Below are 24,834 nucleotides of genomic sequence, written 5' to 3'. Positions count from 1 at the left end.
ATACAATAGTATAGAGCAAAATAAATGACTTGACGCTTATTTTTAAATGTAGTTCAGATTTTAAAAATGTAATTATATGGATATTTTGCATACATGTATATCTATGTACCACATGCATGCCTCAAAAGTCAAAAGGTGTCTTCAGTTTCTCTAGAACTGTAGTTATAGACAGTTATGAGCCACCAGGTGGTGTTGGAAATTGAACCCGGGTCTTTTGAAAGAGCAACCATTGTTCTTAGCCATGGAGCCATCTCTAGTCCCTTGGCTTTTATGTCTCAGTGGAGATTCTCACATATCCTAGTCAATATAGAAATTGTGATTGTTTTGTATTGGCAAACTGATTCTTTACAAGTTTACCATTGGTCTTTTCTACTAGATTTGTCAATCTTAAAATTGCTAGGACTTTGGTTTCTAGTTGCCCTGGAAACATATATCTGTAAATAATTGATTCTTTTATTATCGTGGTAGACAAGTAATTATAAACTCACTAGGATCCATGTCATATATATTGCTAGTTCCCTTTTGAAATTATTATATAAAATATTTTCCAGTTTCTATGTATGCAGACAGATCTATGGACAATGATTTAATGTTCTCTATATGTATGATATGTTAATGCCTGTGGACCACTCTTGGTAATAAAACGTTTCCTCTGGAGAACGTTTTTAAAAATAATTTTTGCATCAATAGTCCACATGCAGATGTTTGATAGGTATTGTTTGCCGTCACTGTTTTGGGGTTATAAACGTACCAGAGATCAGAAGGAAGAACGGGATGGAGGCGAAGACAATGACGAGGAAGATCCTAAGTGTAGTCGGAAGAAAAAGCCAAAACTGTCTCTGAAGGCGGACTCCAAGGAAGATGCAGAAGAGAGAGATGATGAAATGGTTAGTAGCTCTTATGTGTCCATTCTGAGGCATGCGTAGTCATCTTGGGCTGCCGCTGGCCACCAGATCTGTTCTGGAGTCAGTTGCTCGAGTTAGTGAATGCTAGTTCGGGGATCATTTCTGTCCCGAGATTCGATGGATTGGCAATACGGAGGAGTAAGACATGTAGCAGCAATTAGGTCCTTCTTCCTGAAGACCTTGTGCTCTGGCTAAGGAGGCATGATATGCAAAAGAACTGATACCAGTTTCCCCTTAGGGCTATGTTGGCATTTAACATGGACATTAGCATTGGCCAGCTAGCTTACGTTGGCTCTTATGCGAAGGCTCCAAGAAAGACAGGAACGCCGAGATGTGAACAGTGAGGTAGCTATGTGCATTGAGCACTTTGCAAGACACAACCTCTAAAGAGACTACCCAAAGTGAGTACAGCTCTAGCTCATTATGTAGGAGGGACAGACAGACGTCAGCAGCACGGAGGTGCATAGAGGATTAGGGCAGAGCACAGAGAGGACGCTGAGGCTTGTGTGATTGGATCAGGTCAACTTTATGGCTTCCTGAGGATAGTGGGAAGACACTGTGAAGTTAAAGGCAAGGGGATGCTGTGTTTGATTTGTTTTGGCATGACCAATTTGCTTTGACCCAGGTAAGCAAGGCTGTAGTCAGGAAAAGCAGTTAGATGATCTTGTAGTGTCATAGCTCTTACGTGGTAGAGAATCATGTGAGGTTAGGTTAGGTGGTTTTTGTTAGAAGTAGGTAGGGTTCTGAGGATGTATGGAAGGGAAGAATCCAGGGAATCTATGAACTGTAGATTCCTGGATTGAACAAATGCCTGGAATGTGAGTGAACTCAAGGGTGATGGAGAAAAAGCTCTGCAGAGGCCGTTTGGGGCATGCAGAGTTTGTTGCGCTTGGTACCTGCACATCTTAAAAGTGTTAGGCAGCCAGAAACATGAAGTCAGGAAAAAGCAGCTAGAGATAGAGGATGAGGTTATTGAGGGTACAGATGACCTCGAGGGATGGGGGGATGGATGGTTGCCAGTAAAGCACTTGCTCTGTGACTATAAGGACCCAAGTTCAGATCTCCAGGACCTGAACAAAAAGGTAGGTACAGGAGCTCCTGCTCTCCTGCTTCTGGTCCTAGTGGCTACGGAGGCAGAAGGATTCCTGGAGCTCACTGACCACTAGGAGATCCTGACTCACAGGTCTGAGGAGAGCAGGCACAGTCATGGAGCTAAGACCAGGATGTGTTTTAAGGAGGAGGGAGCTCTTCCAAAGAGCAACTGGAAATGCTCCCTTCCAGTGACTCAGTTCAAAACCCATGTGCTCTCAAGTGGACCACAGTGTTTCTTTAAGAGTTAGGAAGTGGAACCGAAACACGGATCCACAGCAAAAAGCCTTTTGATAGGCCTCAACGTTGTCCCGGAGACCCAACCTCATGATCCTGTAAATTTAAAACTTTTCTTTCTCACTCTAGGAGAACAAACAAGATGGAAGGATCCTGAGGGGTTCTCAGCGAGCCAGAAGGAAAAGACGTGGGGATTCTGCCGTCTTAAAGCAGGGTGAGCTGATGGAAAAGTTGCTGTAACTCAGTGGCCCTGAAATGCATCATGGGAACATTCAGTTTTTTATTGTTCTCCTCAGTCACAGAGAATTCTTTGAGTTTCTCTTTGGTGTGGTTTTTCTCCATAAAAACGAAGGTTTGAGGTAGCAGTTTAGGAAAGTTAGCTAATTTTCAAGCAGTTATCATGTATGTATGGAATACCTTCTTTTATTTACAAGTATCTCCATCAAGATGGTAGTTCCTGCTTCTGCCCCTCTACCCATTTTCTAAGATGTTACATGTTCTATTGTGTTCTCTCAAGCACATGTTCCCAGAGTGGCCCTGTCTCTTCCCACTTTCCCTAAAGCCAGAGTTTATAAACCCAGATGTTCTCAGGCCTTCTTCCTTGCTGGTTGGTTGGATAAACTCTCCTCCTTCTTATGATTGGCTCTCGGGTCATTTCCACATAAGCTCCTCTCAGCTTTTCTTCACATGGCCTGATGCTTGTGCCCTGCTGGGTCTTTGCTGGAGCCCAGCTACCAACCTGCAGGCTTACACTCTAACCTGGCGGGGCTGTGAACTCCATGACCCCGCATCTGTGCTCAGAAGCACTCCTTACTCTTTATTCTGCTAATCTCCCAGAAGGAGTTAGAAATATTTCTACCTGTCTCTAGCTCACAGCTAGGCGCTTTAAGATACTTTTCTGGTTGGTCCAGACTTTGGGTGACTAAGGGAAGTAAATGAAATCCCGTAGTCACGCTGCATGGAGTTTCTTCTCCCTTCAGGTTCTCTCTCCTGTCCTCCGAAAGCCCTCTCAGGGTGAGATCCGAAGCTGTGGCTCCTGTACACCACTCAGTATTTCTTTTCCGTAAACGTTCACGTCCCCTTTGGTTATGTGCTCCAAATGGGCTTTACACATCCCTGGGGACTCACGAGTGCTTCTGGCGCTGCTGCGAGTGAGCCTGTCACGTGCCCGACCCTGATCCCCCATGCCAGCACCTTCTGATCCAGAGCCATTTAATCCAGAGGCTTCTGATCTTTATCACATATGCATTGTTTTATACCTAATGAATCCACCTGTCACCACATCAATGTTTATTTCATCTCCAAGATTAGCAGATATTGGATAACCACTCAGTGCATTTTCCTATTCCCAGCTGTCCATGACGTGAGAACAAGCAACACGTGACCATGTCGGTTCTGTACGATTTTACTTTCTGTAGCTTCTCTAGGTGTCCTGCAGGACTTTTCATGTATGCCAAGTGTGTTCCCTCGTGCTTCATTGACTTCCCAGTTATTGTTCCTCTAGAAGAGGGACCAGAAAAAGAGGGACATGTCAACCATGGAAAGGAAGAGCCAGAAGCCCCAGTGGCTGCAGAAGAGCCATGTCCTGGGGCATTTATTTCATTGATTTCGTAGCTTTGGAAAGCCTCTTATTTGGTTCATTGTCTTTCAGGCTTGCCTCCTAAAGGCAAGAAGACTTGGTGCTGGGCTTCCTACCTGGAGGAGGAGAAAGCAGTGGCTGTGCCTACGAAGCTGTTCAAAGAGGTAAGAAGCCTTCCGCAGTGCTATGCATAAAGGCAAAGGGTTGGAAACTCGTCTAGGTCCATACTGTCATTCCATTATCTGCGCAGCAAGTGTGACTTGGACATATTTTTATTATGAGTATGCATGTGGAAGCTCATGCACAAGGCAGCTGTTATTAGCTATATTATTATTAGTGTGTACGGCACCATGCGTGCCCATGCATACACACTCACAATTTCCCCTCAGTATTTACAGGGCTTCCCTCATTCTGCATTATAGGAATACTGCTACTGAGAAACTAGTAGATACATTTTATGTCTAATTATGAGGGATCAAGAATGAGTTATTGAGCTATACATCCTATTAAAATGCTTTACCTAATATTCCTGATGAGCATATCCTATCATTTAAAATCAGTTTAAAGTGTAGATAGTAAGTGTACCTCTGCATAGGATCTCTTACCCCAGATTAAGTTAGGATTTTCTTTGTAAAGGGCATCTGGAGTCTGTTGCCACAATAGAACTTTTTCCATAATGTGCATAAAGGTAGTCATAGGTAATAGGTAAATTGCCTATCAGGAATGGCTGTCCCCCAGTAGAATTGTATTTACAAAGCTCTTGTGAGTAGGATTTGGCACACAGACTGTACTCTCTGTCTTCCCATGTAAGTCACTTTTTTGAGTTCTTTCTAGTTATGAATGAACAAAAGTGTAGTCAACGTTAGAGGAACTGCATCAGCATTGAGAATTTTAATTCAAATGTAATAGTAATTACAGCTTGTTCTGGATAATTATTTTCTGTACCTTTGGTTCTTTACATAATAGATTTTTCACTCCCCTGAGACAGAGTTTGTCTGTGTGGCCCTGGCTGTCCTGGAACTCCCTCTGTAGACCAGGCTAGCCTCAAATTCAGAGATCCACCTGCCTCTAACTTATGTTTTTAAAAGCAATTTATTTTTAATAATAAGTTCAGGTTCATATTCATGGGTGGTTGCCTGCAGAAGGCAGAAGAGAACACAAGATCCTCTGGATACTGGGAACAGAAATTGGATCCTTCTTACGAGAAGTACATGCTCTTACATACTGAACTACCTCTCCATCCCACCTTTTCACATTTGTAAAAATTACTAGAGTAATACATCATCATATGATTCAAATTGTCAGTATTAAAAGGCAGTAAAGTGTGCCCCTTGTCACTTTGTTTCCCTAAGCACCAGATCTGTCTCTGCCAACAGGCTGGCGCTGCTAGTTCTTGTGTTTCCTTCCTGTAATGCTATATGCACCTTTCTGCCCTGTCTCTTACCCAGTGGCAATGGCTGACCTATACATTGTTAGACTATCATTATTTTTTTGTTTTTGTTTTTTTGTTTTTTGTTTTTTTTGGTTTTTGGTTTTTTTGAGACAGGGTTTCTTTGTATAGCCCTGGCTGTCCTGGAACTTACTTTGTAGACCAGGCTGGCCTCGAACTCAGAAATCCGCCTGCCTCTGCCTCCCGAGTGCTGGGATTAAAGGCATGCACCACCACGCCCAGCTTAGACTATAATTTTAATTTTACAGTTGGAGATTATTTCATTTCAGGTCATTGATCCTTCCACCTTTCATATATATATATATATATATATTTTAAACTTACATTTATTCCATAAAAAATTAACTCGTTCTTTACACACAGATATGTTTTTAAGTTTTCTGCTAGAGGCTTTAGTAGATGATGTCACACGCTTGACTTTTTGCATGTGTAGGAATATGTCCATTAGATAACTCCCTAGCGTTATTTGCTGAGAGAAGGATCAGCTCTTTGTAGATAGACAAATGGGAATAAATCTTTTTTTTTTTTAGTGGTTTTTTTTTTTTTAAAGATTTNTTTATTTATTATATGTAAGTACACTGTAGCTGTCCTCAGACACTCCAGAAGGGGGCGTTAGATCTTGTTACGGATGGTTGTGAGCCACCATGTGGTTGCTGGGATTTGAACTCTGGACCTTTGGAAGAGCAGTCAGGTGCTCTTACCCACTGAGCCATCTCACCAGCCCGGGAATAAATCTTGTGTGATTCTGACCAGCAAAGCTGACTGTCTCTTCAAACATGTAAAAGAAGATGAAGATTTCTTTTGATGACTTTTGCCTTTGTGTCTATTCATCTAAACTGTTCAGTAGGCCTTTTCTTTTGGGACTTTTTAGTAGTTTATTAATTGGTGAGTCATCTTTGATAGATGGTCGGGAAGGAGCACAGGACCCTGCTGGTGTTAGGGAAGCTTGCCCTCAGTCACGTCCGCAGCCCTAAGGATGGTAACTGGTCACGTTTGGAGCTAGTCCTGTGGGTGAGGTAAAGCTACTACTGCTTTGCATTTCAGCACCAATCCTTCCCATACAACAAAAATGGATTCAAAGTGGGCATGAAGCTAGAAGGCGTGGACCCTGACCACCAGGCCATGTACTGCGTCCTTACTGTGGCTGAGGTGAGCTCCGCCTTGTATTTGTTTTGGAAAAAATGATGATGACCATGGGGCTTTAATGATGAGGAAAAATGTCCTTGGCTGAGTGTTTACATCATGTGAGGCATGATGCTTAGCATTGTTTTTTTAAGGTATATTATCTCTCCAGATGGTGCACCTGGGGTTAGGCGTGACGCCTTTGAGAGACTATAGACTTTGCCATACTGTGTGTGCCTTGACAAAAGGAACTGATATGACATTTATCTGTGAAGGAAAGGACTTTGGGATGGAAATTAACTCCTCTATTTACTTCTTTATGGTTCCGAAGAGGGAACCCAAAGCGTCACACAGTGCTAAGCAACCAATGCGATGTATGTTGCTTACATATACATACATACACTTATATATAGCTGTACATACTTAATTGGTATCTTGGAATGTCTCTGTGTGCAAAGGTTTCAAGAAGAAGGATGCCAACACACACACACACACACACACACACACACACACACACACACACACAGTGTTCGCATTATATTACTGAGAATACTTTTAAATTTTCTTTTTCCTCCTGTGGTAGTACTCCTTCCTTTGAACTAAGGTTATGGATCTTTTAAAACCTTCTCCTCAAAGGAGCACGGTCTCAGTGTTTGCCCAGTGCTGACTGGCTGTCTTGCATATAGGATCTTGATCTTGGGAGGAAATAAATAGCTGCAGTGTTAGGTGCTTTTGGAGGTGAGGCTATGGTGCCCTGGGCCTGGGTGTTTTAAGTGAAGGATCTGTAGACAGGATTGAGTTTGAAGACCCAGTAAATAATAAAAGTTTTTAAGAGATGTGTGTGTGTGAAAGAAAGAGTGTGGGGGCGGGGTTTTAACTCCTGTATTTATTCTTTGTAGTAGAACCCTGAGCGTCACAGAATGCCAAGCAAGCAGTCTATTACCAAGCTGCATACCCAGCCCCCAACTCCTGGTTTTTTAGAGGTTTATTTTACTTAGTGTAGATTTTTAATTGTAAACTCTGTCTGCTCTTCGTTCAGATTTCAGAGTCTAAGAGTAGCGATCTCTGTCCCACCTGCCTCTTGCCCAAGTCTAGAGAGCACCCTTACAGCTCTTGCTTGCTTCTAGATACCTTCCCTGCACAACGAATTAGATACAGATATTTTTCTTCTGGACATGTAAATGTTACACCATGCATAATCTGGCTCTTGCTTCTGTGACATACATACACATTTACCATTGGGTCTTGTTGAAAGGGTTTTGTGGTGAAAGGGCATCTTAGTCATCAGGGCTGAGGAATACCACAAAAATCACACCAGCAACAGACCTTATGCAAGAGATTCACTGGGGCCTTTGAGAGAGGATGGAAGAAGAAAAAAGAACAGCTGATCAGACAGACCCTGGTGGCACAGGCTTTATACGATGGTGGCAACAGTGGAGACGTTGCATTGGCTGTTCATGACATGTTGATAGCAACTGAATTGCATCTATTTCTGTGATGCAGGAGGAGGATGAATTTGAATCCTGACTCTGCATAGTGTCCACACCATATCATCAACTATGTTGTTGAATGAACAGCCTTTCTCGTCTTGTCTCGTCTCTGCTCCTAGATCTGTAAGAACCAACCTGGAGTGGCAGAATGAAGTGTTGAGGACATGGCTTATGACACTGTGTGACAGGGAAGTCAGTCCTGCTGGTCCCTTCCTCTTCCTGAGGCCATTTTAGCGTTAACTAGATGGCCTTGAGTTTGTCAGTTCTTAAATCTCACCAAGAATGTGTGAGGATTTGTTTACCTAAGGCTGAATAACAGCTGTGCCTTTATTTTTAATCTGCTCCGCTGCCTCTAGAGGCCCAAAGAACTGAGGGGGTCCTGAGACCTGAGGGTTTGGGGCTTTCCTCCTCCAAGGAGCAGCCCCTCCCTTGGAGCGGTAGGTGGAGCCCTGAGCACAGCAGGGGGGGAAGACACAGGTGTTGAATAATTATCAAAGGACGAGAGTGGTAGCTCCGGGGGGTGGTGAGGCTGAAAGGATTGGCAGGAATGATGAGAAAGGAAGATTCTAGATTCCTTAGGGACGTTCTTTTGTAGGGGAGATAACCAGCATTCCACCAGAGTTGAATTTCTTTCTTTCTTTCTTTCTTTTTTTTTTTCCAGAAGTAGTCTTAATGTATAGACTATAGCCAGCCACCTTGCACATCCTCCTGCCTCAGTTTCCCGAGTGCTGGGATCACCAGCAGGGAGTTGATTCTTGAGACTATTCTTATTCAAGATCCATGTATCCCTCATTTTAGTTTATGGGAAACTGTTGCACCTTGCGGGAATGCAGGCTTAGATTCCTCTAGTAAGAGTACTTTGCTCAGCACACACACACACACACACACACACTTGTTTTTCTTTAATGACTCCTTGGTTATTATATTATTGTTCTGTAAAAACTGAGCTCTCATTCACCAGCAAACCCTGCAGTGCGCACATAAATGAAGCTCCCATAACACGATTCTGTTTGCCTCTGCATAGCACTCTGGGAAGTTAGAGGCTAATGAGTGAAATCACCAACTGAAAGGAAGAAGATGTGGGGAAAAAAAAAAAAAAAAAGGTACTAAACAGACAGCATACAGGGGCCTCATTCACAGGAGCTAGGTCCTGCCTTATTACCACTGGCTTCACACTTTTTTAGGTTAGAAAAGTTTCCACAAGCAAGTGAATTCATAGGCACATAATTGGTGAACGTTGGAAATCAACTTTATTTATGTGTCCCAGAAGCATTTGCAGGTTAGGTTTGGGTGCACGCTTGGGAGCTTGGGAAAGGTGGGTTAGCAAGTTGGAAAGGCCAAGTCCATCCCCCTAGGGTTAGTCCTTTAATGCAGGAGTTGAATGACAGTTCCTTGTGGGACCCAGGTTCGTGGGCTCACATAGCACACCCAGAGACACATATATAATACACACAGGAAATAAGAGAAAGCAAAAGATATTCAAGTCCTCAGACTGGAGAGGAGGCCCCAGGCGGGGCTCAGGGTCTTGGTGAGAGGGGACATGATAAAAGTGTTTGAAGGTGACCAGGGTAAGAGATAGTGCACGCGGGTGACTCAAGCCTTGGAGGAGTCTTTAGGCAGGGAAGCTGAGAATATAAGAGGTTGTTTACCAAAGCACAGCATTGCAGAGGACCAGAGAGTTGAGGAGGGGCTCAGTCCTGACCACAAGGGACTAGAGGCTCTAAATGAGCTTAGCTTGCATGGGGGGAGTGGGGACAGCTGCCGGCTAGGCAGGGGACAAGAGACCTCTGAGCCCTCTGGGCAGGAGGTGGTGGAGGTGGAATTAGCCCTCTGCCCTCCTGAGACAATGCATTCCTCAGGGACCCCAGTGTCACCTAGGACTCCAGATTCTGGGATAAGTGGGCTTAACTGTAAATCTGTATATGCTACAGATTGATGGACATAATTAAAATGTAACATGAGGGACATTATTCCCTTTTTTTGCTCCCTTTTTTTTTTTTTTTTTTGGTTCCCACTTCCCAGAAGAAATAATTGTTAATATTTTATTATATTCTTTAATACTCTAATTATCTGCTTGTGGACGTTGTACATCGTGGTGCGCACTAGGCTCCGCACCACGATGTACAACGTCCACCACATATATGTGTATATCTATATCTATCTATCTATCTATCTATCTATCTATCTATCTATCTATCTATCTATCTATCTCCATGGAAATATGAGTATAAGTGCCCATACATTTTTAGAAGGAGATACAGGAGATACACACATATATAAGGACACATAGTCTTTCCACAGAATGGTTCACCTTGTGTAATTTGGTCTGCCACTTGAATTATAATAGAATGCCCTTAATAGAGGCCTTTCCATGACAGTAACTACCATGACTCATTATTGGGAGACCATAGTGCTAGCTCTGCACTAAGCCTCCGGCTTCTTGTGGGTCCTCACCGTTGTGTGACAAGCACCTTACAGCCAAGGCCATCATCCCCTTAACCTCCCTAAGTGCATGTCACATGTGATACCTACGCGAATTTGTTGTGGGGTGTGCGTGTGTGTGTGTGTGTGTGTGTGTGTGTGCGTATGCACATATATACATATGTATGTATATATATATATATAGATAGATAGATAGATATAGATATATATATGTATATCTGTGTCTGTGTGCATGTCTATCTCTGTGTATATGTATATCTATGTGTGTCTGCATGTTTGTGTGTATCTGTATATGTGATTTGTATAAGTCTCTCTGTGTATGTGTCAGTGTGTCTGTGTGTGTCTGTGTGTCTGTATGTATATGTTGGTATGTATATGTCTTATGTGTATCTGTGTGTGTATCTGTATGTGTACGTATCTGTGTACGTGCGTATTTTAACTTACTCTACCTGATTTCCTGTTTCAGGTTTGTGGCTATAGGATAAAGCTTCACTTTGACGGTTACTCTGATTGCTATGACTTCTGGGTAAATGCAGATGCTCTGGACATTCACCCAGTAGGCTGGTGTGAGAAGACTGGGCACAAGCTCCGCCCTCCTAAAGGTGCTGCTGCGTTTTCTCTCAGGCTTTAAATTCAGTACAGTCTTTCTTAGATGCTAACTTGGAAGCTTTAGGGGTTATTCCTCATGATGATCAATTCAAGCTAATTGTTCATGATGTAAAACATGCTTCTTTTTTTTTTTTTTTTTTTTTGTTTTTTTTTTTTTTTTTTTTTTTTTTTTTTTTTTTTAAGAAAACACATTGAGTTGGGGATCTTACAGTAGCAAGGTGAGAGGATTGTTGGTTAGAAGTTAATTTGGGCTTTTATGTAATTTCAAGGCCAAGATAGATTAAAGTAGGTAGACATTATTTCATTGGGAGAGGGACAGGTAGGGAGAGAAAGAGAAAGAATGCTGAGAAACCCATAGCTTGAAAAAATATTTTGCTAAAAATTACCATGCATAGTTGTTGGGCTAATAATTTTTTTTTTTTTTTGGAGATAGGGATCAAGATAAAGGGCCTCATTCGTGTGAATCAAATTCTTCCCACTGATTTATGCCACCAGCCACGTGGCGTTCTTTGCTCTTTATTTTTATTTTTGAGACACGCAGCCTTTTCTCTAAATGAGCTCTATAGTCTCCTGAGTGCTTACAGGCACAGACACCAGACCCAAAAGAGTTCTTTGTATTATAATCTGCCAGAGGTTTTTTAAACCTGCTTTATAATTATTTTTAAAATCTCCAGAAAAGCAGATATTATCATTTTCAGTCCATCCCTATGGATTTAATTACATTTCCTTTTTTTTTTTTTTTTTTTAACTTCCTGCATTTGTTGGGGGATAGAACTCAGGGCCCTGCAGCCAGTCACAGGCTCTTCCACTGAGCTACACTCCAGCCCCAAAGATGTTACTTTATAGTTCTAACTAAAGGTTAAAGATAATGTGGGGTTTTGAGAAATATAAAAGCCCTTTTAAAAATTCACTTCATGTAAGGAAATGGAAAAGTTAGACAAGGCCTTGCCTCTTACTGTAATTAGACTGGGTGAGGGAACTGAGGGGGTTATTATTCTGGTTTACCAGTCCTACTTCCGAGGAACTGTTACGACATTGATAGAAGGAGCTTGACCCCACAAAGCATGCCAGGTTCAAATACATTTCCTTCCTTATTCCTTTCCTGTACACTTATCCATTTAGAATTGAGAAAAATTAAAGATAAACGCCACCTGTATCTAAAATAATATAGTTATAAATTATGGGTTAAAATTTTATTTATTGAAAAAAAAAAGCCATTTGATTGCCGTAAGACTGGTGGTTCTTTGGGTTCTTTGTAATTTTCCTAAGTCTATCCACATGTGTTTTTACTCTAGGGTATAAAGAAGAAGAATTTAATTGGCAGTCCTACCTTAAGACTTGCAAAGCCCAGGCTGCTCCCAAGTCATTATTTGAAAATCAGAACATAGTAAGTGCATCTAAAGTACTTTTCTTTCAGAATAAAAGTGATTTTTTTTAAGTGTCTCATAGGATAAATTACAAGCTATAACAAGGAACTATAATAAATTTTATTGCCTTGGTAAGTAGAGTTCCCATGTCTTAATTAAACTTTAAAATTAGCTTAAATTCTTCATGAATAAATGTCTATTTTATAGGCATATTATGGTTGTCTTACTCAGTGGTAGAAGACAACATAATATGAAATCCAGGTGTGACTTACAATGAAGATGGATACAAATAAAATCAGCTGAAACATTACACTGTTACCTTCATTTAGTTAGGAGCGCTGTTCAGCCGGAATTCACACGGTGTGATGGATGTAGCCCTGTTTGAGTGGCTGGGGGGAGGTCACTAGGGACTCTGCTATGCCTTTATTGCGACTTATACCTTTGGTGGCCACGGTTTTTGTAGGAAAAGCAAAAGCAGATGTGGGTGCATTTTCTGTTTCTTGTCTGTCTTTGTGTTTTCACTCCATGGCATATCCAAGATGTCCCGATGCATTACGCCCTTCCCTCCCCAAGATGTGATCTAATTGGAGCAAACGAAATATGTCACTCTTATAGCTCACAAGGACTAGATGCAAGGGCACATGCAACCTATCACTGCAGATAAATGAACCTCATGATTCTGAACCCTGGAATCAAGGTTTTCCCCGTGCCCTCCCTCGGCGGACAGTAGAACAGACTGTCTCGGCCGCCTGGGTCTCTATGAAGAATCTGAGCAGCCTCCTTCCCTGGATTCATCCTTTAGGTAGCAGGGAGTAAAGAGGACAGAGAGGCGGCAGCATCACTATCAGGGTTCCCTCCACATGGAACAAGTATTAGCATCAGGGAAAACCTTCCTTCTGGGCAGTGATATCGGGCAGCTGTTTTGAGGGTACAAATCTAATGGAAGAGATATGCTCTGATTAAATTGAACATAAAGTAGGTCGAATTAAAGATTAAAAGGAGATAGAGAGAGAATATGGTCAGCCTATTTTATTATCTCTTAATTGGGCAGACAGCTTAATCAGTGGAATGTAAGTGTCTCCCCCCTCCCCCCAATATGTATTCTCTGACAAGATATCCCTGGAGGAGGCTCAGTTGGGTGGAAACTCAACAGCCTGCTGTCTCTGCCCCATGGCTGCTCCTCTAATGATGACTTGCATCACGTCATAATAAACTGCCCTGAACCATCACTATAGTCTAGACATGGTTAGCATACAACCTAATCTTAGGCTGTGTTTTGGCATTGGAGAGTTAATTCTATTTCTACATTCTCCACCTCAGAATAGTCAGATATTTATGGTTATAAATAGATATTAAAATTATGTGATAAATATTATAAATATGTAATTTCAGGGTTCAAATGTATGTTAAGTGCTCTGTATATTATTTGCATGTGCCTATTTAATTCACTCAGGTCTTAACAACATTTTCAGATATATTTGGTTACATTTTTGCAACTCTACTTTATAGTTTTACTTTGTAACATTTACTTGCTTAAAGCATTACAGTGGTACCCATATGCTTCACTTTGAAATGAAGGATTTTCACTGGAGGGTAGAAATGACTTACACATTGTTTTGTGGCTGACATAAGGAATATTCTAGTATCGAACTCTGAGATTACGATATTCTTCCACAAAAAATAATTGTGAGGGTTACTTACACATTGGTGTCCCTCGAGCACTGGCTCAGAGAACTTTTATAGCTGATACTATGTGGATTTCCTTCAAATACTTACTATTCCTAATGACAGTGTATGTTAACAGGGGGCTCCGCTGCAGCTGCTGTGAACAGAACTGTCTGTAGGAGCAAGCCAAACTTGTAATAGCTTGAAGCTTTTCATATAGGAAGGTGACCTACTTTCTGTAGAGTACTTGAGAGATGTTCACGTAGCTAGAAGTGAATTAGTAATGACTCCCCATTTTTAAGAAAATTAAGTGCATCTTTCGGTGAAATAATTTTCATTGTCCAATCTGTAATCAAAGAAAAGAAGGCCAAATAAGCCATGTGGTGAATCAAACTTGCCCAGTATCCTTCTCCTAACTAAGGTATTAAAGCACATGCTGAAATTAATTATTTTAAACTCTGCAAGGTTGGGGGTGTTTAGTTCAGAGGCTCAGTTAATTGAATGTAACCATAGAGCTTTGTTTTGTCTTTGTTGCCAGTACAAAGCAACCCTGCTGTGAGGCGGCCATAGCATTTCTAAATGAGGTGAATGAAGCTGTGAATGCCTGTCCTTGAAGCGGGGTACAGAGTGTGTAGGTCTTTGCTGCTGAAGTGTGCGTGCTCATCTTTAATTAAATCTGCGTGTTTCCAAAGACAGTGATCCCGTCAGGCTTTCGAGTTGGAATGAAGCTCGAGGCTGCAGACAAAAAGAGCCCTTCTGTCATCTGTGTTGCTACGGTAACAGATATGGTGGACAATCGCTTCCTGGTACATTTTGACAACTGGGATGAGAGCTATGACTATTGGTGAGACAGTTTCCATTACAACGCTTTTGAAATTTTAATGCTTACCTAGGGGGAAAAAATAAGTACACAGTTCAAAATGAGGGGCAATATGAAGTTCATAACAAGCCCAAAAGTTCTAACTATGTGTAGACTTGACATCAGCCTAGCTCTTGGGAGGTGGTGCAGGAGGATCCGGAGTTCAAGGTCATCCTCGGCTACCTAGGGAGTTTTGAGACCAACCAGAATTGTGTGAGTCATGACTACCCTTAACTCCGTTTCTGGGGAGTCAAGTACCCTCTTCTGGTGTCTGAGCACTGCACACACGGTACAAAGACACATATGCAGGCAAATTACCCATACACAAACGAATAAAATAAAATACTATAAAAGAAAAGAAAGAAAAAGAAAAATTAAATCAAAGTTCTGCTCCACGTTTTCCTATTTCAGGTTTGTAAGCTTGTTCCATATTGTATTTTTAAGCATGCCCCACCCACATTGTATCTCTAGTACGATCTATTTCTAATTAAATCCTTTGAAATGACTCAGGATATGTATTTGACTTGACAAACGTAAAATTTGTATCCCTGGATTCCCAGCCCAAGCCTCCGTGTCCGTGCACAGGTTCGCTTTCTTCCTCATCTTGAGAGTCTTGTATAACTTTTTGGGAATTTTAACTATCTTTCCAGATATTTATACTCAGCTAATTGAACCATTCAGATAGCTGAATACAAATGATGTCATTTGAGGAATATGTTTTTATTATTATATTATCTTACCATTTTTAGTTATACTATATACAATAGTAAGAGCATCATACTATGAAAACGACATCCTATGAAATATAATTATAAAGTCATTGTAATAGAGCATTGACTTTTACATGCTCTGGTGTGAGGAATCAAACCCAGGTTCTTGGCAAGCCAGACAAGTGCTGTACCTCTAGAGTATAGCCTCGGCCTAAACCATGGTATTTGATCACACAGCTGATCACTAGAATTGATTTTTCTGGTAAAACATTTCTGAAGTGTTTCTGTCTTGAGAAAGTGTGAAATAAGAATATTTAGAGAGGCATCAGATGTATTATGACTGGTGTAATACATCTGATAATATAAGTGAATATTAACTGATATGAATATAATCACTTTTTTCCTTCTTCAAAAATGTATTACATATTGATTGAGGGGAGTGCATATAGAGATCACAGAACAATGTTTGGGAATTGGTTCTCTCCTTCCACCATGTTGTGGTCAGTCCCAGCTGGTGTGAGCTCAAGGGTTGAGCTCAGGTTGTCAGAATTAGTGACAAGTGTTCATATCTATTATATATTACTTTTTAGTCCATATAGTTAGTAGATCCACCAATAATTCCGATTAATTCTCAAACTGAATTTTTAGATATCAGTTTTACTTGAATTGTTAAAGAAGGGGAATCACTGAACTTGTTTTTCCATGTGTGCATTTGTGTGTGTGTGTGTGTGTGTGTGTGTGTGTGTGTGCGTGCGTGCACACGAGCACACAGACACGTGCATGCGCGTGTGCATGCGCACACTTGCTTTTCAGGGTTAAGTCAGTGTCTTCCTCCTTCACTGCATTTTGTTTTCTGAGGTAGAGTCTGGACTGTAGAGCTTGTTAATTCAGCTGGTCTAACTGACCATCCTGCACGGAGGACAGTTTATCTGTCTCCTGAGTGCTGGCTGGGATTACTAGCTGGGTGCCACAGCCGCCTGGCTCTATGTGCGTGCTGGGGTTCCACACTCTCGCCTTCATGTGTGTGCGGCAACATGTGCTTTATCTCTCTGGCATCTACAAAAAGTGGCCCTCTTGATCTTTTGTTCGACGTAGACCAAATGAAGTGATGTTTCCTTGTATGACATGTAAGGGCCACCGTGATTTGTTGTTGTTACCGTCATTTGTTTGCTTGCTTCCTCTCTAAAACAAAGTCTCCTCGCATAGCCCTAACTTTCCTGAAACGTGAGATGTAGAACAGGGCTGGCCTTGAACTCACAGAGATCGACCTGCCGCTGTTGTCTAGTACATGACAGTGTTTTAAAGCCATAATTACTTCTTCAGTACGGCATTGACTCTGTACACGGATTTCGGGAAGACAGCAATGAGCACGGGAAGCCTTGGCACCCTGGGGAATAAACAGATAGAGCCCTGCTTCCTTCTGAACAACGCAAAGGGAAATCCGCTCCAGTATAACTGATTCTGCATATTTAAAGGCATACACTAATGCCGTTATCTTCAGACTGGGGTGTCCTTTGAGGGTTACTTATATTTCTATTGACATGAAACGATATTTTGTTAATCATCAGCAAAAGAAAATGTGTTCCCTTCCTTAGTGTGCAACTAAGGCACATGTAAAATTGCTTAAGTGTGCTGGACTGTCTCTATTTCTCTAGTCTTTGAATTTGGGATTTTTTTTTTCCCCTGCATAAATTACTTTGGTGTGCAATTGAGGTTACATATTTCCCTTCCTTTTTTAGTTTAAAGTAGTTTTGAAATGAGAGCCCCCAACCCCGTAGTATAGAGATTCTGTATTCCATTTTATACAGCAGGAATGGAAAGCGTGTGGCTGTCTACATCAAGATATTGTGTGTTTAGTTGTAATGAAGAATTTCTGCCTTCTAAAAAGGAACATGAGGAAATTGTATGCAGGATTGAGGAAAGGAAAAGAGTATATGCTAAAAATAAAATATAAATATACCTCTGGGTTTCCTGATGGTTGTTAGCCTCGAGGGCAATCTTAAATATCACAGAATATTCAAACTAGACATTACTTTAAGGATGCAGGAAGGAAGCCGGGCAGTGGAGGCGCATGCCTTTAATCCCAGCAGTTGGGAGGCAGAGGCAGGCGGATTTCTGAGTTTGAGGCCAGCCTGGTCTACAAAGTTCTAGGACAGCCAGGGCTATACAGAGAAACCCTGTCTCGGAAAAAACCAAAAAATAAAAAAACTAAAAGATAAAGATGCAGGAAGGAAAGTGAGGATTGTTACTAGGACCCTACCAGAGATGAGTCAACCTTTAGCACATTGAATGTCTTCATTCACTCCAGTAGGCTTGGACTGCACTCAGGTATTCAGGACCCAAAGATAGCACTAAGTATTTCGGGTAGGGGTTTTTAAAGGTAGAAACCACATCCTGTATGACTTGTTCTGCAGCTGCAGGGGGAGGTTTTACGCAAGCGAATCTTTTAACAGATGCTAAGATGAGCAATTGGTTGGAGGAGGGGTTTTGTCCAGACAGTCAGTTTAGCAGAAGCTAAGGTAAGGTAGCTGGAGTGTTGTGACCTTGGGTTCCTAGAAGAGGGTTTGGTTGTTGTCTATGGGATTCTCCATCAAAGGGATCAAATTCTAGTTTTAAACTTGAAATGGCCACAACAAGAGTACAAGATAAAGGAACCTCTGCCTTGTCTTGGCTGTTAGAAGCACCTTGGGAATACTGTACTGTGCCCCCTATTGCACACACAGCCTCTTTCCCTCTTCCCTTCCTCCTGCCTGATACTGGGTTCCAGAGACAGAACAGACGATGAGAATTCTCTCCTCTTCTTTCCCCCCCCAGGCACTGGGAAATATTTTTCCTTGGAAAGAAATGCTGTTTTAGTGTGATCGTGTCTTTGGGGACCCAGATCCAGGACAGGATGACCACAGGACTTAATATGTTTAGCACAGAGCCCAGAGTGCATGGAGCTGCGGCCTCGGCCTCTTGGGTTTCATTTTGGTGTGATGGATCTCTTGGTGAGTTAGGGCAAAAGTCAGCCAAGAGTAGATCTGTAAAAAGGGGAGCATCACATTAGTGACGTGGAAGACACCACCTTTCGCCAGCTGTTTCTGCGTCACTGCAAACTGTGCCTCAAGGGTCCAGCTCTTTGATATTTACAAATCTACAATAATAATAACTTTAGTTTTCCCCTCATATAATATTAACTGATTTGTAGCATGGGCCTTAGAGTGGTATCAGAGGTGATGAACTTTTATTACTAAGTTTAGTTGGAAGCGTGCTGAGTGTTGTTGTTGCAGAAGGGCATTCGGTGAATGGAACTTAAGTCTTGAACTTTGGCACTGGGAGCCTGTGATCTAAGATAGGAGAGAAATGTGCCCTCAGTCATTGGTGGTTAGTGTTTCATTGTGGTCCCCACCCCCACCCCCCGCCACCCCACACCATCTGTTGCTGTCTTCTGTGGCGTGTGCAATAAAGGATTGATTCAACCTCACTGGAGGGTTCATGGAGAAAGGTTTCTCAGAAGACATGGGATTAGAGTTACACATGAGGGGATGGTGAATCACTGGCCAAGGTGAGCCAAACACAGGCATGCTCTGTGGACACTGGCAGCCTGCTCACTGAGTAGCTTACTTAACTCTTGAGGCCTGGTTGCCCCTTCCATAGGGGAAGTGTAGTCTCTGGGCTAGAAGAAGGTCTCAAAGCACTGTGACGGGAGCGTAGCTATCTGACACGAGATGATTGGTCACATTAATCACATCTTCTCTCTCAGCACAGAGAAAAAGAAGAAATATCCTTGCTTGGCTCTTATGCATACACATGTAAGTTGATGTAGTTTTTGGCTGTGACATGATAATACATACTTCTAATCTCATGGGAGGAGGAGGCTTGAGGATCAAAAAGTGAAAGTTATTCTCTACACCGCAAGTTCAAAGGCTAGTCTAAGCTAAACAAATGCCCACCACTAACAAAGCACGTTTCCTTCTTTTCAACCATAGGGGTTGGGGTACTCACTTAGCCTGTTTGTATTTGTATAACATGATCTTCATGTCTTGCTCACTTTATAATTAAATCATAAATATTAAGGGGTTTTTGTGTTGGTGAATTTGTTTTCTGAGCTTTTCAGGACTGCCCAGTATTGATAGGGAGAAGTGAAAAGTGGTTGGTGCCGGTCGGCTCCTTATTATTCCTGTTGTCACATGTCTGCCTTTGAACACTGGATGGGACTAAGATGACTTGTTCGGTGGCAAAGGAAATGAGTTTGGAGCCTTCCAGCTTTTGAGTGGGGCGCTGTTTGCTACTGACAGAGTATAAGAAAAATGGGTCAGAGTGAACTATGCTTATCTTCTCTATTAAGATGGTGGCTTTATCTTCAATGGTGACTTAATATATACATATGATAGCCTTCATGTTAGATTTAGGCAATAAGCAGTATTGTGTAGATTTCCTTAGTTGTAATTTATAGATAAATCAAAAAAAAAATCAAAAGTTAGTGATATTTATTTTTGCTTTGAAATAATCAGCATGACTCTGGCAGGTACTTTACAGTTACATTTGATTGACAAGAGAAAGAATTGAACCACTGTATATTTATTATTTTTTATGAAGCTATTTATAAGTACTACTTCCTTTTGTTCCCCCTACAAAGTGCTTTTATTGTAAAAAGAAAAAGCGACTAAAACATTATAGTCATCTAAAAGTGTAGAATGACACAAATGTTTTAGAAAGAATAATTACTTCATATATTGAAATATTATGTACTACTGCGTAAAAATGTACGCTATTTTACTTTGCATATTGGTTATATAATTTTGCTTTGTACATTAGTTATAAGGCTTAATGCAGATTTAAAAGGAAATTGTTTCAGTTTCATTTTAATATCAGATTGGTTTAGAGAGGAGAAGTGTTGTGTCAGAACAGATGCACGTTCCAGTTGTGTCAGAACAGATGCACGTTCCAGTTGTGTGGCGTGTTATCTCTAGGTTTCTCTCTTAGGTGAAGCTCAGAGAAGAAGCAACTTTTTCATCTGATGCAACACATGATTTGCAAAAAGCATGCTTCTGACATTTCTAAAATGTGGGCTTCAGAGTAGGGGAATGTAGCATAGTCATAAATGACGAGAAGAACAGTGTTCTCTCGTATCACAAGGGAAGCAACATAGTCAGTCCATACAGGCTGCAGAAATAGAAGTGTTTCATGAGGACAGATAAACTGGATATTAACCTAGCTTTTTATGTGATGTCTGTGTATCATGTGCATGCAGTGCTTGCTGGTGCCAGAAGGGGGCGTCAGATCACACTGGCACTGGAGTTCTAGGTGGTCGTGAGCTACCTTATGGGTTCCAGGGAAATGAACCCAGGTCCTCTGGAAGAGTAGCAGAGCTCTTACCTGCTGAGCTACCTCTCCAGCCTGAAGTTAAAGTATTTTCTTTTGAAGTAAGCTCTGCGGAAAGCCAGCTTGAAGTTGTGCTTTCTCTGTCTCAGTATGTGCTATTGTTGACAATGTGCCCTTGGGAAACTATGCTAACCTCATTCACTTAGTACATTTCTTAGAAAGCTCTTTGGTTTTGACTACTTACCAGCTTTTCTTCCTGATTGGTAATGCCAATGTGTGTTACTCCCTGGCTGTGAACTTCTAGTTGTCTGTCTCTCTTTTTCTCTCCTCTCCTTTCTCTTTCTCTCTGTATGTCTCTCTGTGTCTCTGTCTCTCTGTATGTCTGTCTCTCTCCATTTATTATCTTTGTGAGCATGGGTGTGGAAAGGGTCTAACTTACGTCTTAAGATCCATGCTGCGGTGTGCCTATAGGCCTCTTGTCATTCTGTAAGATTTACTGGAACTCTTCCCTGGCAAATATGGTCTCTGTCTATGTATTGTATGCTTGCCTGACTCCATGCCAGTCTGGGTTGAATCCACTTCTGCCTACTGTATCTATGCCTGACCAATGCCTATAGCTAAAAATGAGTGTCACGTGCTGGTTGCTATGACTTTGCATTTATGGCTATTAATGTGAAGGTGAGCTGGACCCTCAGTCCTCGCCTGCCTTTGCCTACTCTTCCAGACTACTGCATTTCCTCCTCCTCCTCCTCCTACTTCTTCTTCTTCTTCTTCTTCTTCTTCTTCCTGAGAATAAACAATGAGAAGTATATGTCTCCCACGTGACTTACCTTCCGGCTTTCCACCTGGGTGACTAGCTCAGGCCATCCCCTGGGAGCCCTACCCTGACTCTAAGTTTTGTTCTGTCCCCTGCACCCACACATCATGGTCTCTGGTGAATTGTTTTTTACCAGTGCACATATGAGGGAAGAGAGATTTGATTTAAAACCTGATGTATCCCTAGCAGAAAGGAAGTATCCTTAGCATATAGGATGTATCCTTAGCACATAGGGTGTATCTTAGCATACAGGATGATGTATCTTAGCATACAGGATGTATCCTTAGCACATAGGATGTATCCTTAGCATACAGGATGTATCTTAGCATATAGGATGTATCCTTAGCACATAGGATGTATCCTTAGCACATAGGATGTATCCTTAGCACATAGGATGTATCCTTAGCACATAGGATGTATACTTAGCATATAGGATGTATCTTATCATACAGGATGTAGCCTTAGCACATAGGATGTGTCTTTAGCATATAGGATGTATCCTTAGCACATAGGATGTATCCTTAGCATACAGGATGCCCACATCACAGAGTTTGCTCAACAACTCCTTCTTTTCTGGCTATTGTGTACTTGTTTGTTTGTTTGTTTTTTAATGTTTTCAAGTAATTTTAAACTTAAAGTAGCTTAGAAAATAGAAAATTCCTATGTACTCAACTTCACGTCTTTCAGTTTTTCAATTATCAATAAAGCAAACCTTCACTTTTGCTCTCTTTTGCCTCATTTTGCTGCCTCCATTTATACCTGAACTTCTTAAGTCAATATGCTTTCTGTCACCATCTACGCCATTCTTCACTCCATTTTGTTCTAGCTTTTGTGTCCTGTTTGTCACTGATAACTAGAGACGTTTCTGTTGACAGTTCTCATGATTATCCCTCACTTCTCCTTTGATCTGTAACACCACTGACTCCAGTTGATTTCTTCTATTACGTCACTTACAAGTCACCCGACATAGACTTTGTCCCTTTCTTCAGGTGATTAAGTATCAGCTCAAATGCTGATAACGCCAGAATGGATACTTTGAGCCCTGATCTTCTTTCTGTGTGTTCTCTCTCCAGGCTTTTGTGTCCATGGTTTTATTTGACATTCTTTCTTGTTTGCCTAACACACGTTTGCTAAACATGCTCAGAGCAGGCATTCTCACTTGCCACTTGAAATGTCAGAGGCATTGATAACCGTCTCCCCTAGCCCAGGAAATGGCAGTGCATTCTTGTTGCCTATATCCATATAACCTTGTAGTGTTCTGACTTCCTCAGTTCACTCACATCCTATGCTAAACTACTGACCAACACTCTTAGTCCTCTGTTTACAATGGTCACCCAAACCTGATTGCTCTCTGTTTTCACTGTGACCCTCTGGGGTCATTTGTGGTACCGTCTAACTGGCTTCCAGCATAAATTCCTGTTTGCATAATGGTTAAAATAATTACTTTAAAAACATAAATAGGAGCTGGATTGTGGTGACACACGCCTTCAATCCCAGCATGCAGGAGGCAGAGGCAGGTAGATCTCTTGAGTTTGAGGCCACTCTAGTCTACAGAGTGAATTCAAGGACAGCCGGGACTACACAGAGAAACCTGGCTTGAAAAACCAAAACCAAACAAACAAACAAAAAGATATAAATCAGGCTAAGCTCCTTCTTTGTAGAACACCCTCCACAATGTTTTATTTACATCACTCTTGACTAAAATCCTACACTTTGTTACATACTAACTGTCCTTCCATTCTGACACCATTTTGTATTGTCTGCTTCCTCTAGTCCATCCTTTCCTATCCCTGACACACCACTACTAGGGTCTCCCTGCCCAACCCGTGGACAGAAGTTTCCTGTCTGTGTCTGAGTGGCTCACTTCTCTCTCATCACACATAATGCCTCGTAAGAGGCAGCCTTGGCTAGGCTATATAAAGGGATACCTTTCCAATCTCAATCCATTCCTTTACTTCATCTGCATTTCCTTTGTGCCAACCACAGCTCATAAATTTAATTAGGCTTGTGATGGCTGCATAAATACTAAACGTGTACATGCTTAACATAATTCATTGCCCTATAACAATTCCCTAAATGTTTACTTTGTACTAGCCAGTGTAAGTAATCTAGGAGTGACTTAAGTACCCAGGAGAATGCAATACAGAATATGAAATGCCCCACCATTTATATAAGGTACTTAAGCATCTCTGGATCTGTTATCTTAAGGGTTCCTGGGCTCCAACCTTCTGCAGAAACAGAAGACAGTTATCTTTTATTTCTACAGTTCCTTTCTACAATGTTGTAAGGGCCATTAGAAGCAAGAAACTTACATTTGACTTGACTGTGGCCATGTCTTCAGGGTCTGTCCAGTGCTGCTGGCTGGACACATTACTTTTTTAGCATCTTATCTTCACTTGATACATAAAAGAATGACTGCGTAGATAAATGGGTGAAACGAGTTCCATGCTGAGGTGAGGGATTCACAGAATAAATGTGCTTAGGTGCACGGAATTGAAAGCACCAGCTCTGTGTGCTGAATATAGTCAATCTGTGCTTAATTACAGCAAAGATGGTGGGCAGGACAGAGCAAGGAGGAAGTGGCTTGTTTGACTCTCTGGTGTCTGTAATTCTAAAGGGGAACAGAAATAGCATGCAGTTACTATACATGCGTGTCCACGTGCACTGGGCCTTTGCTAGTCTATAGTACTATAGTATCTAACAGTATTGTTTCCCTGTTCCATTATAGGATAAATCCGTTTATACTCTGTGTGTGTGTGTGTGTGTGTGTGTGTGTGTGTGTGTGTGTGTGTGGTGGGGGACGGAACAAAGAGGCATAACTAGCATTAAACTTTAAAATATAAAGTGGGAACGTACTGCTTCTGGTACTTCCTTAAAACAGTAAAATAAACTCACACACACACACACACTAATGTGCACTCTCTCCTTGAACATTCCCATCCCCCATGACCCTGCACTATTTCTCTGACTTCCGTGCATACTCTAGCATGCTGAGTTTTGACAGTAGTTTTGCACACGTGCCTTAGAGATGCTAAAGTAATTTTAGCTTTCCTTTCATATGATTTTCTCCTGTGATTCTTGGAAATGATGCTCTCTTTGTACTTTTTCTGCCTTTGAAGTTTTGGGCTTTAGCAACTTTTTTTTGTTTTTGTTTTGTTTTGTTTTCTTTCTTTCTTTTTTTTTTTT

At 41.5% G+C, this 24,834-nt stretch overlaps 1 protein-coding gene across 5 annotated transcripts in view; it reads left to right on the top strand.

The window, feature by feature from the left end:
• Positions 1-24,834, top strand: part of L3mbtl3 (L3MBTL histone methyl-lysine binding protein 3) — a 102,455-nt gene that overhangs the window by 33,921 nt on the left and 43,700 nt on the right. For all 5 annotated transcript variants that reach the window (XM_021221353.2, XM_029533048.1, XM_021221351.2 and 2 more), the window contains 7 exons: positions 755-887; positions 2,361-2,445; positions 3,883-3,974; positions 6,305-6,409; positions 10,781-10,916; positions 12,219-12,310; positions 14,648-14,799. In XM_021221353.2, the coding sequence (XP_021077012.1) occupies positions 755-887; positions 2,361-2,445; positions 3,883-3,974; positions 6,305-6,409; positions 10,781-10,916; positions 12,219-12,310; positions 14,648-14,799 (795 nt within the window). The remainder of the gene's footprint in view (positions 1-754; positions 888-2,360; positions 2,446-3,882; positions 3,975-6,304; positions 6,410-10,780; positions 10,917-12,218; positions 12,311-14,647; positions 14,800-24,834) is intronic.

Source organism: Mus pahari, chromosome 21 (assembly GCF_900095145.1).
Source record: "Mus pahari chromosome 21, PAHARI_EIJ_v1.1, whole genome shotgun sequence".
Lineage (NCBI taxonomy): Eukaryota > Metazoa > Chordata > Mammalia > Rodentia > Muridae > Mus > Mus pahari.
Note: the sequence above shows the minus strand (reverse complement) of the source record. Positions and strands in the feature narration are given on the sequence as shown.